Source organism: Trichosurus vulpecula, chromosome 5 (genome assembly GCF_011100635.1).
Source record: "Trichosurus vulpecula isolate mTriVul1 chromosome 5, mTriVul1.pri, whole genome shotgun sequence".
NCBI lineage: Eukaryota > Metazoa > Chordata > Mammalia > Diprotodontia > Phalangeridae > Trichosurus > Trichosurus vulpecula.
Genome location: NC_050577.1, coordinates 182,736,440 through 182,756,851, shown reverse-complemented (window position 1 = coordinate 182,756,851; position 20,412 = coordinate 182,736,440). Strand labels below are relative to the sequence as shown.

Sequence of the window (20,412 nt, the reverse complement as noted above, 5' to 3'; positions counted from 1 at the left end):
TAATTAATAAGGTACTTGGTCCTCTGAAGAAAACAGTATCAAACATTTGAAAAACTTTAAAAAATATATACTATGTTCAAAGGGATATAATAACTTGTACAAGGAATTCAGTCAATGTGTCTTCTATAGTAATATTCAACGAGCCAGTAGAGCACAACAGAAAGAATAAAAAAACTTGATATCTCAGGACCTGTGTATAAAATCAAGCTTTCAAGTTCTGTTATTTTCTTACTGTATGATACACCGGACTACTAGCTATTACCTGAATTACACCTCCCATCTTTGTACATTCTCACAATTCATTCATTCAGTGAGTGCCTATTGAGTACGTTCTATGTGTACATAAAAAATATAAAAAGTTCAGAAGATGTATGAATTTAATGGAAAAGCTAATGACTTCCAATTTGGACATGTCTGAGATGATTATGAAATGTCCAGGTGGAGATATCCAACAGGCAGTATGGTCCTAGCAACCAAGGGAAAGATGAAGGATGGATATATAGATTTGAGTCATCTGTACAGACATAATTGAATCTAATAGATAGCTAATAAGATCACTACAGAATGGAGAGACAGACAGACGAGAGAGAGACAAAGAGAGACAGATACAGGTGGACAGAGAGAGACACTGAGACTGAGAGTCAGAGAGAGAGAGAGAGAGTCAAAGAGAGAAAAGGACACAGAACAGAGCCCTCGAGTACATCCACACAGAAAAGGAAGGTGAAGGAGACATAGTATCCAGCAAAGGACACTGAGGAGTAGCAAGACAGGAAAAGAACAAGGAGAGAATATTATCACAAAACTCCAGGAATAAGAGAGGATCTGAACTCTAAATCAGTACTCCTATAATTCTGTAGAAAGTGGGAAAAAGCAAAAGATGGAACAGCTCTTCCAGATCCTAAAATATATTATGAAGTAGTACTCATCGAAAGTATTTGTTATTATTTAAAAACAGAAAAATAGATCGGTGGAACAGATTACCTAAGTAAAAACAAAAAACAAAAAACAAATGAACTTAAGAAGAACAAGATCTGCTGGAGATACTTGAAGGCAGTTTGTCAAGTAATAGGTTTAGACCATCATCTTAGACAACCAACTACCAGTTCCAAATGGATATACAACCAAGATATAAAAATGATAGATTTTTTTTAAATGAAGGATTCCAAATGGAGAGACGCCTTTCACAACAGTGCCTATGGGGATATTCTTAACCAAAAAAGGGATAAAATTTTATGAAAAGCAACTGAAAAGTTTTTACCTGAACAAAATCAATACATTTACTGTATTGTAAGAAATAAAACTGTTGGATGACAAAATCTTTGTTTCAGATGTCTCTGATAAGAGTAACATATCGGTATATAGGGTAAAATATCATATATAGGAATTAATACAAACATATGACTATAAAATGCTCTAAATATTTATTCCCTCAATAGATAAATGATCAAAGCATATGAATAAACAGATTTTTTAAACTTTGAGGATATTTCATTGTTGTTATCACTAAACAGAAGAATTATAAACTATTAGCCACAGTAAAGACTGCTCTAAGATACCAATGATAAGAAATATCAAAACTTAAGCAACTTGAAGGTTTTGTCTTTTAACCTTTAATGGGCAAAGATGACAAATGAAAGCAATAGTCAGAGCTGTAGGGGCCACAGGAAGATAGAAAAACTAATACATTACTGGATAAGCTATGGATTACTCCAACAATTCTGGAAATACCATTCAGAAATAAGTGAAAAAAAGATACTAAAATGTTGATACTGCTAATGATATAATTGAAGGAAATTAAAAACAGAAAGATCCCATATATATAAAAATATTCAGAACCACCCTTTTGTGATGGCAAAGAACCAGAAACAAGGTGAAGGCCATTGATTGGAGAACAGTTAAGCAAACTGTAATATGTGAATAAAATGCATTATTATTTTGTATATGAAATGATGACTATGAGGAATTCAGAGAGGTATGAGAAGGATTGTATGAATTGATGCAGAGTGTCCTAAGTAAAATTGGGTAATGTACAGAATGATGAAAGCAATGTATATACAAAGAACAATAAAGAAAACAATACTGCAAAATTATCATAAATAAGCTTGTCTCAAAGAAAAAGTTGAGAGGTGGGGAACTATGGGTCTAGAATGTTGCATGTGCTTTCAGATGCAACTGATGTATAAATGGCTTCAACAAACCATATAGAAGTATTATATATGTATATGTACACACAAGTATACATATATGTCTTGTTTGTGTGTATCTTTGTTACAAGAAAAGATTCACTGCAGTGGTGGGGGGTGTTGTATATGAAAATGAATATGATTAAAAACTCAAGGATCAACCAAACTTAAAAAAATAAGAAAACAAGAGGTAAGAAGCTGTTCCAGGAGTGTAGTAAGTAGCCTCTCCACAAGATACTGCCACTTCAAGAAAACAGAGTATTTTTTCAAAGTTGGCTACTCTAGAATCAAACCAGAATGCTACTAGGTAAATTTAAGAAAGATAGTAGATTAGGGCAATGCTATAGATAGTTTACTTATATTTCAGCACAGCATTTGATAAAGCATCACATACTGTACCTGTGTAAAAGATGGAGAGATACGGGCTAGCTGACAAAACATTTAGATAACTTCAGAAATGGCTGAATGGCTGGACTTAAACAGTGGTTATTAATAGGCCAATGTAAGTTTGGAAGGAGGTCTCCAGTGGAGTGCCTTGGGTATCTCTGCTTGGTACCATGCTTTTTACAATTTTATAATACACTTAGATAAAATCATAGGTGGTAAGGTTATCAGATTTATAGATGACAAAAGGCTAGAAAAGATAGCTGAGAGACTAAATGATAGAATCAGGTTCTAAGATCTTGGCAGGTTAATCAGCAGGCCAAAGACGAAAATTAATAGATATAAATGCCTTACATATGGGTTCCAAAAATTTACTTCACAGGTATAAGACATGAAAGGCATAGTTAAGATAGCAGTCTTCTGGAAGAAATATGTGGATTTTAGTGAAATGTCAGCTCAATATGGATCAACAGTGGACTGGAGCAGTCAAAAAAAGTTTATACGATCTTGGGGTGTATCGAAAACCATAGTTTCTAGGAATAAGGAATGATAACTTCTCTGTACACTGCTCACCTGGAGTAAGCACCTCATACCTATGTTCAATAATACATACTAGAGTTTAGGAAGGACATAAATAATCTAATAAATATCCAGAGAAGAGTACCCAGAATGGTAAAGGGTCTCTAGTCCATGTCATATGAGTTTTGGTTGAAGGATTTGGAGCTGTGTAGCTGGGAGTAAAAGAAGACTCAGGGAGAACATGAAAGCTGACTTCCAATATTTGAAATCTATCATGAGGAAGAGGCATTTGACTTGTGCTGCATGACCCCAGAATGAAGGTCAAGGAGCAATTTGTGGAAGTGGAACAGAGGCAAATGTAGTCTTAATGTCAGATAAAACTTGCTTAAAATACGGCTATCCCGGGGCGGCTAGGTGGCGCAGTGAGTGGAGCACCAGCCCTGGAGTCAGGACGACCTGAGTTCAAATCTGGCCTCAGACATTTGACACACTTACTAGCTGTGTGACCTTGGGCAAGTCACTTGACCCCAATTGCCCTGCCTTCTCCCCTCCAAAAAAACAAACAAACAAACAAACAAAAAATACAGCTATCCAAAAGTGAAATGGCGACTTTGTGATGCAGGGGACTCTCACACAATAGAAGTCTTCAGACACTGGTTGGATGACAACTTCCTGTAGTGGTGATTATTTTGGGCTATGATTGGACTTCAAAATTTGGTGATTCTGACATGGTGAATGAGCAGCCCATCCAACTGTACAGTACAGCGTAGACAACAGATATTCTTCATAAAACTGTTTTTTCCTTCTTAAATAAATACACTAACTCTTTTGAATAATTATAGATTTCATTTAGAAGGATCTCCAATATTCCAGGGCTTGATGCAATCAACAAGCAGAGGCCTTCATCCGGCACAGGGAATCTCTTTTCTATTTAGAATCTCTACTGGGTATCCTCTAAGATAATAGCAAATACTTTTGGCCAACACAAGTCTCCCTGTTTACGCCTCATTTGAAATAAAGAAATCAAATAGCACTGAACAAAAGTTTTGCTGCTGCTACTTTTTTCAAGTAATCTATGAGATTTGTATATGTGTGGAAGATACTTTGTTAGAGAGGAGCCTTTAAGGTGGTATTTTACTATGACAAAATAAATTTTTTAATAGTCACAAACACAGCAACTGGACCTTTTATTCTCTATAACATTCAATCGCTTTTGTAAGTGTAAACATATAGTTTTCTTCAGAATTTAATTTATAAAGTCTATTATTCTTCCCTTTACATATCTTCAACAAGGAAACTCATCACCATCTTCACAATGCCCCACCAAGGATATACCTGCTACTCATCCTCAGATAATCTCATCACCAGGAAACTCATCAGCATGAAGACTGCTTCAGCCCTGTTACTCAAACCTCATCAATTGCTACTCCTTCTCTGGAGGGCAGAGCTTAAAAATCCCTCCTGTTGCTTCTTTTTATAGAGGGCTCAAAATGGCAGCCATCTCTTCATTTGCCACCAGCTACTTTGCTTGGTTTCAAGCCTTGGTACTTTTGTGTACTGTCTTCCCCATTAGATTATAAGCTCCATGAGGGCAGGGACCGCCTTTTTTCTTATTTGTATCCTGAGCACTTAGCACATAGTACTTGGCACATAACAGAAACTTAATAAATGTTCCTTTTAATAAATAAATGTTCCTTATGAAGCACACTATCCTCCTCCAGAGAAAGAACTGATATTGTTTGAATACAGATTGAAGCATGATATTTTTCACTTTCTTTCTTCCATTCTGTTTCTTTTATTCAAATCTTCTTGTACAAAATGACTAATATGGCAATATTTTATAGGACTGCATGAGTATAATCTATATCTGATTGCTTACTATCTCAGGAGGAGAGGGTAGGAAGGGAGGAGGGATAAATTTGGAATTCAAAGCTTAAAAAAAAACCAAATGTTAAAAAATTGTTTTAACATGTATTTGGGGAGGAGAGGAAATAAAATATATACATGTGTATATATTGCATATATATGTATAATGTTCATCCAATAGTATCATAATTTTAATAAATATTTTCTAGAGATATGAAATGAGGCACTATTGGCCATAGGTATCTTCTCATGTACCTTTTATCATTAATAAAAGACTTGATTTTGAAGACAATGAGGGAGCATTTTTGGAAGAAAAGAGCATATCCAATGCTTTAAAAAATTGTCTTCAAAATCATGTCACTCACAACAAAGGCTTCCCCTATATTTGCTTGGTGTGGCTCAGAGGTGCTTTTCATTTCCTTTCCATTCCTATTTTTTTGTTGGGATACTGGGGATTGTGATGGCAAAGTTTAAAAAGTGGTAGGTACACTGCCATTGATGAAAAAAAATGTTATAAAATGCTTAGGGATCTTTTCCCTTTTTTCCTCTTTCTGTTTCGTCCTTAAATGCCCTTAGGATGATCTGGCTAAACTGAGCATCTCGTAAAGCATTGTGTAAACTTGTTTTTTTTCTATCCACTGCTTCTCTCCATTTTATGAGGTGATACCAGTTATACCACCATCCTTCTTCATAAGACTTTAAAACCAAGTTTATGTTCTAAACTGGTGTTGCCCTGGGCAACACTTGTCAAAGAGAAAAGTGTTTGCTGACTAAGATATTTTTCTAGACTCTTTTAGTCTCCTAATTGTTGCAATTGATTTATATTACTTAAGCTCCCTTAGGAAATACCGATAGTTTGTGTTGATGTCTGTATTTTACAACTTTTCCATTTCTGACTAGGTCAAGCTGGAACTTCCTCAGTTCTTGGTCACAATTTCATCTTATTTTTATTTTAGTTTGATGTTAATTTAGATCTTTTCTCTAACAAGTCAATGCTCTAACTCTGCAGAGTCGGCTGATTTGGAAACTGCTCTCACATCAGTAACAAATTATTTTCTGTCTGTTGTAATAGTATCAATATTATATTTTTCAAAGTTTTGTGATCCTCACCATGTCTAACCCTTCCTACCTTTCTTCTTGAAAAAAAGAAATGTAGGCATTTGCCTTTGGCTTATCTTTTTTTCTTATTTCTAAGATATATTTTCCTTTTTTTAGTGTTTAAAAATAAATTTATAGTGAAATATTTTCTTTTTACATTGCCTAAATTTCTCCATATATCTTTCCCCTTCCCTTTGCTCAGAGACTATCTGCTATAAATATCTTTAAAAGAAAATGAGGAAAAAGGCAAAAAATAAGCAAAATGAAATAATTTCTCAAAAAAGTATGACTATATGTAAGTGTGTGTATTTGTGTAAATATATATATATACACACACACACACACATACAAGCACACATGGTGTGCCACTCTCATGCCCCACATATCTGCAAAGGAGTACTGGGAGGTATTTTTCATAACTCTTCTTTGGTCCTGCTTGTTCTTTGAAATTTCTGAAATACCCATTTTTGATTGTGTTGTGGTGGTTGTTCTTTCCATTTGCATTGTACAGTCATTAAGAATATTATTTTCATGTTCTGCTTATTCACTCTGCACCAATTCATGAAAGTCTTTCTATGCTTTGTTATATTCATCATATTTGTTGTATCTTATAACATTGTATTATTCTATTACATTCACAGATCACAGTTTGCTTGCCATTCCCCCCCCCTAAAATGGGCATCTACTTTGTTTCTAGTTCTTTGCTACTACAAACATTGACTATTCTTTTCATTTTTTATCTTTGCCAATTTTCTTGGTGTGAGATGAAACCTCAGAGTTGTTTTGATTTGTACTTCTCTTACTGTTAGTACTTTGGGGCATTTTTTTCATATCATTTTAATAGCAATTCTTCTGAGAACTGCTTGACCACTTATCTACTGAGGTCAGGGAGCAGAGCCAAATAGAAGGAAGCAAAAGAATAAAACAAAAAAACAGGGATAGCAATGTCAGGGACCGTGATGCCTGCTGGAGCAAACAACCGTGATTCTGGGGAAAAAGATCCATGACCCATTACAAGAACAGAAGATAACATCAAGAGAAGAGAATTGCTAGTGAAAGATCAAGCAGGTATAGAGTTCCTGGTGAAGGGGCAAAGTTGACATCCTCTCTTGCTGGGACCCTACCCAGGGCAATATGGTACAAGATCTGGGACCATTAGTATGGTACAGTGGAAAGAAAAAAGGAAGTGAAATCAGAAAACTTAGATTCATATCCCACCTTGACCATTTGCTAACAAAGGCTATGGGAATGTCACTTAACTTCTTTGGAACTCAGTTTCAATCACTCAATTAATCAAAATGTATTTATCAAAGTACCTACTATGCGCTAGATACTGTGCTAGGCGATGGGAATGAAAGTGCAAAGAATGCAACAATACCTACTCTCATGGGCTTAAATTTTAATGGGTTGGGAGGGGGGATGCTAGGCAACAAATGTATATAAAATTAATAAATACAAATATATGGAATGTAATTAAACAATCAATCAATGTTAAGTGCCTACTATATGCCAGCAATTGTCCTAAATGCTGGGGATACAAAAAGAGGCAAAATACAGCCCCCACTCTCAAGGAGTTTATAGTCTAATGGGAGAGACAACATGCAAACAAATATGTACAAAGCAAGCTCTATACAGGATAAATTAAAAATATTCAAAAGAGGTAAATGCAATCAGTCTCCTTCTGCTATGAGTGTAACAACATAGTGGAAAGGACACTGAACTTGGTGATTTGGGAGAGAAGGCACTAGCAGTTTGGGAGGCGTTAAGACAGACTTCATTCATTAGGTAGTGCTTGATCTATATCTTGAAAGGAGAGGAGACTTGTGAGGCAGAGGTGAAGAAGAGACGCATCCTGGGCATGGGAGACAAGCAGTACAATGACAAAGAGATGGGCAACGAGTGTAAAGTGTGAAGAAAGCAGTGAAGGCCAAGTTGGCTGGACTGTGGAGTGCAAGACATGGAGAAATATTCAGAGGGACTGGAAAATAGTTTGGGGTGAACCTGTGTAGAGCTTAAAAACTAAATAGAAGAGTTTATATTAGGGGTGAGAAAGAAAATTGCACTGGAAGGGGGGGCGGACATTAAATGGAGTAAATTATCCCACATAAAAGAGGCATGAAAAAGCCATGAAAAGGCATGAAAAAGGGTGAGGTGGAGGGCAAAGTTTAAACCTTACACTCATCAAAACTGGCTCAAAGAAGGAATAACATCTATCTTATAAGGAAGTAAAAGAGGACAGGGATAATAGAAAAGGGAGGGCATACTGAGGAAGTAAAACACTTGTAAGGAGGGAAGACTAGGAGGTGAGGTGGGGGATAAACAAGCAAAAAATACCATGGAAGAAAATAGACAGTTATCATAACTATAAATGTGAATGGGATGAACTCATCCATAAAACAAGTGGACAGCAGAATGGATCAAAAACCAGAATCCTACCATACATTTTTACAAGAAACACCTGAAGCAGAGAGATACACATAGGGTAAAAGGTAAGGGGCAAGAGCAGAATCTATTATGCTTCAGCTGAAACAAAGAAAGCAGGGATTGCAATCTCAGATGAGGCAAAAGCAAAAACAGATTTAATTAAAAGAGATAAAGAAGGAAACTATATCTTGTTGAAAGGTACCATAAACAATGAAGTAATATCAATACTAAACATACATGCACCAAATGATATAGCATCTGAATTTTTGAAGGCGAAGTTGAATGATTTACAGTCGGAAATAGAAATAAAATTACACTAATAGAGTACCTCAACTTTCTCCTCTCAGAATGAGATAAATCTAACCAAAAAATAAACAAGAAAAAAGGTAAGAAGGTGAATAAAATTCTGGAAAAGTTAGATATGATAGATCTCTGGAGAAAACTGAATGGGAATAGAAAGGAATATACCTTTTTCTCAGCAGTATATGGCACCTATACAAAAACTGACCATGTATCAGGACATAAAAAACTCACAACCAAATGCAGAAAAACAAAAATAATAAACACATAATTTTCAAATCATAATGCAATAAAAATTACAACCAATAATGGACAATGGAAAGAGAGACTAAAAATTAGTTAGAAATTAAATAATCTAATCCTAAAAAGTAAGTGGGTCAAATAACAAATCATAGAAACAATCAATAATTTCATTAAAGTGAATTACAACAATGAGACAACATAACAAAATTTACAGGATGCAGGCAAAGTAGTACTTAGGGGAAAATTTGTATCTCTAATTGATTACATCAATAAAATAGATAAAAACAGATCAATTAGTTGGGCATGAAACTAAGAAACTAGAAAAAGAACAAATTAAAAATCTCCAATTAAACTCCAACTGAAGATCCTGAAAATCAAAGGAGAGATTAATAAAATTGAAAGAAAACCATTAAACTAATAAAAAAAAACCTAGAAGCTGGTTTTATGAAAAAAAAAAACCAAACCATTGGCTAATTTAATTTTAAAAAAGGAAAGAAGAACAAATTATTAATATCAAAAATGAAAGGGATGAATTCACTATCAATGAAAAACAAATTAAGGCAATTGTTAGGAGCTATTTTGCTCAATCACATGCCAAATCTAAATGAAACGGATGAATATCTGAAAAATATAAATTATATAGATTAACAGAAAAAGAAATAAAATACTTAAATAATCCAATCTTAGAAAACCATCAATTAACATCCTAAGAAAAAAATCCCCAGGACTAAATGGTTTCACAAGTGAATTCTACCAAACCCTTAAAGAACAGTTAATCCCAATACTATATAAACTATTTGGAAAAATAGGCTACGAAGGAGTCCTACACAAAATTCCTTTTATGACTCAAATATAGGGCTGATACCAAAACCAGGAAGAGCCAAAACAGGGAAAAATTGTAGACCAATTTCCATAATGAATATTGATGCAAAAATTTTAAATAAAATACCAGCAAAGATATTACAGCAATATATAGCAAGGATCATACACTATGGCCAGGTGGGATATATACCAGGAATACAGTGCTGGTTCAGTATTAGGAAAACTAGTAGCATAATTGACCATATCAATAAGAAAACCAACAGAAATCATATGATTATCTCAATAGATGCAGGAAAAGTCTTTGACAAAATATAGCACTCATTCCTATTAAAAAAACCCTAGAGAACATAGGAATAAATGGAGCTTACCTTAAAATGATAAGTAATATTTATCTAAAACCATCATCAAGCATTATCTGTAAAGGGAAAAGCTAGAAGCCTTCCCAATACAATCAGGGGTGAAGCAAGGATGCCCATTATTACCTCTATTATTTAATATTGTACTAGAAATGTTAGCTATAGCAATAAGAGAAAAAAGAAATTAAAAGAATTAGAATAGGCAATGAGGAAACAAAACTATTACTCTTTGCAGATGATATGATGTTATACTTAGAGAATCCTAGAAAATTAACTAAAAAAACTCCTTGAAATTATTAACAATTTTAGCAAAGTTTCAGGATACAAAATAAATACACATAAATCATCAGCATTTCTACATACTACCAGCAAAGTCCAGCAGTAAGAGATAGAGAAATTCCATTTAAAATAACTGCAGACAATATAAAATACTTGGGAGTCTACCTGTCAAGAAAAACTCAGGAACTATATGAACACAACTATAAAACACGATTTCGCACAATTGAAGTTAAATCTAAATAACTGGAAAAATATTAAGTGTTCATGGGTAGGCAGGCCAAGCCAATATAATAAAAATTATAATTCTCCCTAAATTAATCTATTTATTCAGTGCCACACCAATCAAGCTATCAAAAATTATTTGATAGAGCTAGAAAATATAATAACAAAATTCATCTGGAAGAACAAAAGCTCAAGGATATCAAGGGTATCGATGAAAAAATGTGAATAAGGATGGTCTGGCTATAACAGATCTCAAACTGTATTATGAAGTGGTAATTATCAAAACAATCTGGTACTAGCGAAGAAATAGAGTAGTGGATCAATCAGTGGAATAAATTAGGTACAAATGACATGATAGTAAATAGCCATAGTAATCTAGTATATGATAAACCCAAAGATTCAAGCTTTTGGAACAAAACCTTATTATCTGACAAAATACTGCTGGGAAAACTGTAAAACAGTATGGCAGAAACTAGGTATAGACCAACACCTAATACCTTGAACCAAGATAAGGTCAAAATATGTACATGACTTACACATAAAGGGTGATACCATAAGTAAATTAAGAGAGCACGAAATAGTTCATCTGTCAGATTTACGGATAAGGGGAGAATTTGGACCAAAGAAGATACAGAGAGCATTACAAAATGTAAACTATATAATTTTGATTATACAAAATTTAATTTTTTTTTTGCAAAAACAAAACCAATGCAACCAAAATTATAAGGAAAACAGAAAACTGGGGGGAAATTTTGCAAGAAGTATCTCTGATAGAAGCCTTATTTCTCAAATATACAGAGAACTGAGTCAAATTTGTAAAAATACAAGTCATTCCCCAATTGATAAATAGTCAAAGATATGAACAGTTTTCAGACCAAGGAATAAAAGCTATCCACAGTCATATGAAAAATTGCTCTAAATCACTACTGATCAGAGAAATGCAATTGAAAATAACTCTGAGGTACCACCTCACATCTATCAGAGTGGCTAATATAACACAAAAAGATAATGTTGGGGATATTGGACGGGATGTGGGAAAACTGGGACACTAATGCACTGTTGGTGGCGTTGTGAACTGATCCAACAATTCTGGAGAACAATTTGGAATTATGCTCAAAGTGGTATAAAACTGTGCATACCCTTTGATCCAGCAATACCACCGCCAGGTCTATATCCCAAAGACATCCCCCAAAGGAGAAAAAGTCCTATTTGTGCAAAATATTTATAGTAGCTTTTTTTTCCAGTGGCTAAGAATTGGAAATCAAAGGGAAGCCCATCAATTGGAGATTGATTAAACAAGCTGTGGCATATGATTGTAATGGAATATTATTGTGATATAAGAACTGGCATGCAGGGTGATTTCAGAAAAACCTGGAAAGATTTACATGAACTGATGTATGTGAAGTGAACAGAACCAGGATAGCACTGTGTACAGTAATAGCAATACTGTTCAATGAAAAACTGTGAATGACTTAGCTATTCTCAGCAATACAATGATTCAATACAATCTCAAAGGACTAATGATGAAACACTATATCCACCTCCAGAGAAAGAAGTATGCCATTTTTTCATTTTCTTTCATTTTTCTTTCATTCAAGACTTGTACAAAATGTTTTGCATACTTGCACATGTATAATGTATATCTGATTGCTTGCCATCTCAGGGTCGGGGGAGGGTTGTGAGGGAGACAAGGATAGCATTTGCAATTCAAAACTTTAAAAATTTTAAAAATAATTTTAAAATAGTTTATATTCTATCTTGGAGGCAAATTGTAAGCCACTGGAATTATTTGAGTGAAGGAGCAAGATTATCAGACCTATGCTTAAGGAAAAATAATTTGGCAGCAGTGTGTAGGATGAACTGGAATGGTGAGAGACTTGAGGGAGGGAGACCAGTTAGGAGGCTGATGGGTTAAGCTAGCTGAGACTTGATGACAGCCTGAGCTAAGGTAATAGTTGTGTGAGTGGAGTGAAGAGGACAGATGAGAGAGATGTTGTGAAGACAGAAAAAGGAAGATGCAGAAACAGATTCAATCTATGTAGTACAAAGCATGGAATCAAAGAGAGCTAGAAATTATGAACCTGAAAGACTTGAAAGAAGTGTGGAAGAGGGAGAGTTTAGGGGAAAAGATAATGAATTCAATTTTAATTGTAAGATGTTTCTGAAAATCCAGTTTGAAAGGTCCAATAGGCGATTGGTGATGTGTGACTGATAATAAACTAGAGAAGGAAATTCAGAAGGGGGTCATACAAGTAGGAGGTAAACTAAGACAGAAGAGAATAATGAAAACATAGCAAGAAGAGTGACCAATAGTATCGAATAAAGCAGATATGTCAAGAAGGCTTAAGACTGAAAAAAGAACGTTAGATTTAGAGATCACTGGCAACTTTAGAGAGGGAAGCTTCAGTCAAGTGATATTAAAGTTTCCTTGCTTGTATAATCAGAGTTTGAACTAGCCTTGTAAGGCTCTTCCAGCTCTAAATCTATGATCACATGACCCCACTGGAAGTGGCCTCAGATCAGCATCTATTCTTTGCTCTGTGTAAATAAAGTTTTCTGTTTTGAAACCTTGTAAACGTTAATGTATACAAGGGATCTTGGTGGTTACTATCAGGGACTGTTAGATACTAATATTCTCCCTTTCTCCTTGGATTGAAGTAACGGGCAAGAACAATGACAAGTTCTGAAATCATCTGGACCTTTGCGTCAAGAATGAACCTCTGACCAAAGGATTAAATTTGTATTCATGTAATAAACTGTGGCCATAAGAAAAAAAAGGACTTCAGTTACAGATAGAATCCCAGTAATTCACAGAAGAGAATATCGAAGAGTAAGGCCAACAATAAAATCTATGCCTTTGGATGACACTATACAAATACACTAAGTATGAGTAATTTTAAAAGTCACCAATTTAAACTCTTGGGTATCACTGAGTCTTTGTATGAGAGGTAAAAATCCAACTGTACAACGGTCAAGTGAGACTACATTTGGATTAGTTTTATACTGCTAAGCATATCAGAAAGAATATTAACTATACAGAGCTTGTTCCTGAGAACATCACCTCCAAATTCATCACTCATTCTACTGTGTTTTCACTTCCATTTTTCTTGACATTATGCTTCTATTGATGCAGCTTAAAATCATGTTAACATTTTTTGGCTGCCATATCAGCCTTTCATATGATTGTATCATATATCTACAACAACAAGGGTTCTCAGAAACCATCTAATTTAAAACTCTCATTTTACAGTTGAGGAAGCTGAGGCCAGAGGCATTAAGTTATTTGCTCAAGTCACATAGGAATCTTAATTCCTTATGGCGCTTATGGCAGAGGTGAGACCTGAACCCAGATCCTCTGACTCCTGAGCCTGTACTCTTTCCTTTATACCATGGTGGTTTCTGTGAAGTTTGTTTTACCCTAAAACTTTCAAATCTTTTTTATACACACTGTTTTTCAACCATTCCAACTCCTCCTCCTTCCACATGATACTTATACAGTTGATTTTTCTGGTCCACATGGCTCTTAGTGATTACTGCTTCCCAGTCTAAATGCCCATAAGCTTTATTTTAACTAATAAATTCTAGAATTTTGTCAGGAATCAAAGTCAACCAGCCTATAGTTTGAAGACTTTGCCCTCTTGCTTTTTCTTGAAAATAAGGACATTTTCCTATCTATTGTTCTTTGTTATTTTCCCAAAGGAGCTTGAGGCCATGTTATATAAGAATCATTTGAAGAACCTGGAAAAGAGCATTTCAGGGGGACATGATAGTGATGTGCAAATATTTGAAGCTACTGGAGAGGTACTAGATGAGGTTTCATCACAGGAGTCAGAATTAAGAGCACTGGATACCAGTTTCAGGAAGACAGATTATAAGCCCAATATGAAGGAAAACTTCCTGATGATACCTGCACCAGGGTGTAATGAGATGTTTGGCAAGCTAAAAGTCTTTAGGTGGAGACTCATTCATCAGGGATAGTAGATGTTGGACAAGAGAACTTTTGACATCCCTTAGAACTGTGATACTGATGTGATACCAAAGAATGGTTGTTAAGAAAAACAATAAAATTAAATATTAAAATGCTATATTACAATCACATAATTATTATATTACCTCTCTACGCTGTAAGTATCTTTCTAAGACTCTAGACAAAGCATAGACTGGCATTGGTAAAAGCAAATTGCCTCACCCGGGAGTTTTCTACACCAAATAAACCACATGTCCAGTTCTTTTCCCTTTAGTCAAAATTAACCAGGAGACCTCCTTGCAGACTATGTACAAGCTATTGAGAAGAAATGGAATGCGGAATGGAACAGCAGAGCAGGATACACTTTGGTTGAAAAGTTCCTTGCCTCAGCCTTCAATAAGTCAGAATAGCACTAGTTTGATTCTTCTGCATTTCAAATATAATGCCATTTCATGGCAGGAATAGAAATGAAGCACTAATCTCCTAAGTTATTCATATTATTTTCTTTAATTCTGTTGATAAACAAGCATGTATTATATACCTTGTACCAGGCACTGTGTCAAGTGCCAGGATTACAAAAACAAAAATAGTCCTTACCCTCAAGAAACTTACATTGAGTGAGAGAGACAAGTAAATAAATAGATGCATTTAGAGCATATGAAAGGAAACCTAATAGGGAAACACGCTAGTGGGAGGGCAGAGCCCATTCTGGAAAGGCTTCCTGCAGCAGGTGGCATCTAAGGTGAATCACAAGGGAAAGAGAGGATTCTACGAAGAAGCAGTGATAGAGCATTTATTAAGCACTGACTATTTGCCAAACACTGTGCTAACTAAGCATTAGGGAAACAAATACAAGAAAGCATGACAGTCCCTGCCCTCAGAACTTACATTCTAATGAAGATGATCCTCATAAAGGTGCTCTAGGAAGGAGTAAAGGTTAAGAAAGGAGCTCAAATGGGGCAGTGTGACACTGAGCAGGCTGGGAAGTGGTATGAAGAACTGAGCCCTAGCAAGACAGGGCAAAAGGGCAGGGTGTAGGTTACCAGCAAGGAGGAAAGAGAAGTGCTAATACAAGTAGAGAAGGAAGATCATAGACTCGGTTAGAAAGATGGAAAGCATTATGAGCATGGGGAACAACCAGTAAAAAGGCACAGAGATTGAGTATGAAATGTCATCGGTGAACAATATTTAGGTCTAATATGGCTGAATCACAGCATATATGGAGGTGAGTAAGGTATAAGAAGACTTGAAAGACAGAAAGGGGTTAGTTTTTGAAGAGCTTTTCATGGCAAACAAAAGACTATATTTGATCCTGGAAGTAACGGTACCCCGTAGTTTATCAATTGTGTGGTAGGAGACTGATTTGTATTTTAGGAAAATCACTTTGGCAGCTGAGTGGACTGTGGGTTGGAGTGGGGAGAGACTTGAAAAAGAGGGACCAATTAGAAAACCATTTCAATATTATCGGTAAGAAGTGATAAGTGCCTGAACAAGGATAGTGGCTATGTAAGTAAAAAAGAAATATAAATCTGAGAGATATTGCAAAGGTAGAGACGAGAAGATTTAGCAACTAATTGGGTATGTGAGGTGAATTGGAAGACACAAGGATGACACCAAGGGTACAAATGTAGGTGACTGTGAGGATGGCGGCAACCTAGAAAATAATGAGGAAGTTTGGAAGAGGAGAAAGTTTAGAGGAAAAGATAATAGGCTCTGTTTTGAAAATATTTTTGAGGTTTGAGATTGTTACAGGACAACCAGTTTAAAATATACAATAAGCAGCTGGTGAAAAGCAGCAGGAATGGAGGTCAGGAGAAAGATTGGGGAAGACTCCATCGATCTGGGAATCATTTGCATAGAGATGACAATTGAACCCATAAGAACTCATGAGATCATCAAGTGAGAGAGGGTAGAGAGATAAGGATAGTACCTTAGGGGCACCCACAAGAGGTGGATATGGTATCAATGAAACTTAACAGAGGAGACTGAAACAGAATGATCCAACAGGTAGAAAGAAATCTAAAAGAAAACACTGCCATGAAAACCCATTCTATAACGTTAAACTCTTCATTTTTACAAATGATGCAAGTTTTCTGCATTGCTTTTTAATTAGAGAATGGAGTTTTAAATAAATTCTTTGAATGTTACTCACTTAATTTAGTTTTAAAGCAATGTTAAAAAAAACTTACTTGCTCCAGTGAACTTTTCCTTCTAGTGTCTGCATTTCACCAAGTATTGCAAGAAGAAGTGAAGATTTTCCACAGCCTACTTGACCCACAATCATTGTCAACTGACCTATAGTAATGAAACAAAATTAAATAATTGCATGAGATGGAAAATTCTGCATCGAATGTAATCCAAAAACATTTTAAACAGTTCACATCTCACTTTATATATCTTATGCCACTCCAATATTATCAATGTGGATATTTCATGATTCAGATTGTAACCCATCTATGCTTACTTATCCTGTGTAACTGCTATATATATCTTACTATAAGTTAAACACAAAGGGGTCTACCCAATGTACTGAGCACCTTCCTTACTTTCTCTAGACTTTATGAGAAACCTAATGGAGCATATCTGCTTTCCACCAATTACCAGCTGCTCTTACCATACATATCCCCTTTTAAGTTTAATTTCTAATCATCCATTTCCTTTATGCCATCCTTTACATCACTTTTTTGCTGTCATTTTTTTGGTAATGTTCCACACCCTCTCCACATGCTTCTCCACTGCCCTTTGGGTGATCCTTAACTTTAATTCTTTAGAGACTGTAGGATTCTATGGCCTGTAGCCATATACCATCTCTGAAAGAAGATTATTATGAAAAAGATGGGCCTTTTTCAGGAAAAAGCTCGAATTCATTAAAAGAAGTCTGCAATTTTCCAGAAGCAATCCAGCCCATTCTTCTCCTGTTTTTCTGGGCTCAATTCATTGCCCATTTGATATATCTACATATCAGTATATACTGACTGATGAGCTACCAGGATTTTTCCATTGAACTGCAAATAATAACTTACTATAGATATTCATCAAATGAGATCATAAATAACAATCGGGCAACAGTATACAAAATAGCTTGAAAGAGTGAAAGAAAATAGGGGAGAATGGATATTACAGTATACAGTTCATTCTACTGCCAATGTCAGTACTGGTCTCAAACTACCCCAAAGTGACAGGATGTTTCAGATCTCAGCTTATTGTCCACGAAGGTCTTCCTTATGCTTCTTTTTCAAATACAGCTGTTTTCTGCTTTTAAGTGCAAACAGCTCCTTTTTTCATTAATTTTCACATAATATCCCTTTACACATTCATAGAGTGCCTTGTGCAATAAAACACAAGCAATATTCCCTAATATTCCTGCAAAGACTAAATCATCATCTATTAGTTATTGTCATTATTATTATAGTAACTGTGTTTGAACTCTAGCTGTGCTACTACTACCAATGTGACCTCGGGGAAGTTAATTCACCTTTCAAGGTCTCAGTTTCCTCACCTGACTAGATGATGGAAAATTCCCTTCCAGTCAACAGTAAGTTAAAAAGGGAGCCAACAGGTATTTAGCATGTGCTAGGCAGTAGAAATACAAAGAAAGGCAAATCAATACCTGATCTCATAGTGCTCTAAAAATTAAAGATCTTTAAGTCAAGACATCCTCAGTGTGAAATACTACTGTATTACATTTAACCTCCAGAAGATGAAAATTTAAATCCTGACTTAGCTACCCTAGGGAGTCTTTTGACCTCTCCTCCCATGAAAATATAAGCTTTGGACTAGATTCCTAATGTCCATTCTAGCTCAAAATATTACGATTCTGATAAAAATATGTTTTGAATGAAATACTTAGGCAACTGTGGCAAAAGCATCACTGGTCCTTTTGCTTACATTTTCAAGATAAATGCCACTATTATTTGTTTACCTCTATATGAGTAGATACAGTCTTAGCTCCAAAATTTCTAGTCAGCTCAAAATATACTTCAAATATTTTGAAAGATCACATTTAAATAGTTCATTAGTTTTTGTGTCATATAACTTCCTCATCAATCAAAAACTGAGTAGAAGGTAAATTCAAACAAAAATGAAAACAACAGAAATCACTTATTGAAATGGCAAAATGAAGGAACAGAGTAAATATTTTCCAAAGTCACACTCTAAATTAATGTCAAATTTCATAATTTCCATTGAAATGTTCTGCTCCCTATATTATGATATCATGTTGGCTCATATCATAGTATATAATTATGTTTTACATCAGCATCATTTTTGCCTCATTGAGCTGTGATTCTTCATGTTCTGGTGCTAAATATACAATTTAGTTGTTGAACACTATACAGTACAATCCCTGAGTGACTCTTACCTGTTGGGATTCTAATATCTATGTTGGATAACGTGGCTAAACCACTCCCCCATGAAAAATACCCGTTTGTCACCTAGAAAACAAGGTCAAGGGAAAAAATTTATTAGGATAAGCAAGAAAGACAAATACTTTCATGTAGAATGGTTCAAACTAAAATAATTTTTTGTTTTAAAATAATTAAACATTTAAATACAAATATAAAAGTGCTAAAACATTATTCATCTCACTTTTATGTGGATAGATTTTTAAAAGATAAGATACTAAGGAAAAAAGACCCCCAAATTAGTGATATTCTAACAATCGGGCAACAGTATACAAAATAGCTTGAAAGAGTGAAAGAAAATAGGGGAGAACGGATATTAAAGTATACAATTCATTCTACTGCCAATGTCAGTACTGGTCTCAAACTACCCCAAATTGACAGGATGTTTCAGATCTCAGCTTATTGTCCAGGAAGGTCTTCCTTCTGCTTCTTTTTCAAATACAGCTGTTTTCTGTTTTTAAGTGCAAACAGCTCCTTTGTTCATTAATTTTCACATAATATCCCTTTACACATTCATAGAGTGCCTTGTGCAATAAAACGCAAGCAATATTCCCTAAGCCTTCAATTCTTCAAGCCAGATCAACGAAGCATCCTTAATTCTTTCACAGTGTGTATTTTTGAGATGAAAAAAAAATAATTACTTGTGTATTTTTTTCTAGCATTCAAATACTTTGATGTTTCATGATTTTGAATGACCAAAATGATACCTGACTTAACTTTAAAATTTTGAGATTATTAACATTACTTTGAAATCACAGGACCTTAGAGGCTTTTTAGTCTAACCCCATCATTTTACAAGTGAAGAAACTAAGGCTTAGGTAGCTTAAGCAATTTGCCTTGGGCCAGACAGTATCAGAAGTGGGATTTGAACCCAGGTACTCTGACAACAGAGATAATACCCTTGAAATAACATAAATGTTGTTATCAATTGTAGGGACTAACCATCTCAAATAAAACAACCACGTTTGTTCATGAGCAGAACCAGAAACTCAGAAAACTACTTGGTGGTAGTGCAGGTTCTAAAAAAAACACTTATGACCAAGGACAATTCATGATGACAGTATAACTGTCTACTCTAAATTATTTTAATCTGATACTAGATTAAAGGAGGAAATATTCTGGATATTTACTGCTAACAATGAGCCTGAAATAAAAAAGCAATTTGGGGGGGGAGTATTTTTTTACTATCTCAAAATATACTGCCTTTCTTGAGGCAGGAAGTGGATAGAAGGGAGGGGTAAAGGGATGAAGGAGAACTAAAAATTACAGTGATTTCATCTTACTGGTTAATTCCAAAGAGGTAATTTGTGGCAAAGACATTTGGAGTACAATTTGGCAGAATTCAA

General features: G+C 35.0%; 1 protein-coding gene across 4 annotated transcripts in view; it reads right to left on the bottom strand.

Annotated features, from left to right (window-relative positions):
- The window catches only part of ABCC9 (ATP binding cassette subfamily C member 9), a 199,270-nt gene that overhangs the window by 95,003 nt on the left and 83,855 nt on the right, over positions 1-20,412 (bottom strand). For all 4 annotated transcript variants that reach the window (XM_036759015.1, XM_036759014.1, XM_036759018.1 and 1 more), the window contains exons 16-17: positions 19,024-19,096; positions 16,853-16,958 (exon numbers count right to left, since the gene is read on the bottom strand). In XM_036759015.1, coding sequence (XP_036614910.1) covers positions 16,853-16,958; positions 19,024-19,096 — 179 coding nt within the window. The remainder of the gene's footprint in view (positions 1-16,852; positions 16,959-19,023; positions 19,097-20,412) is intronic.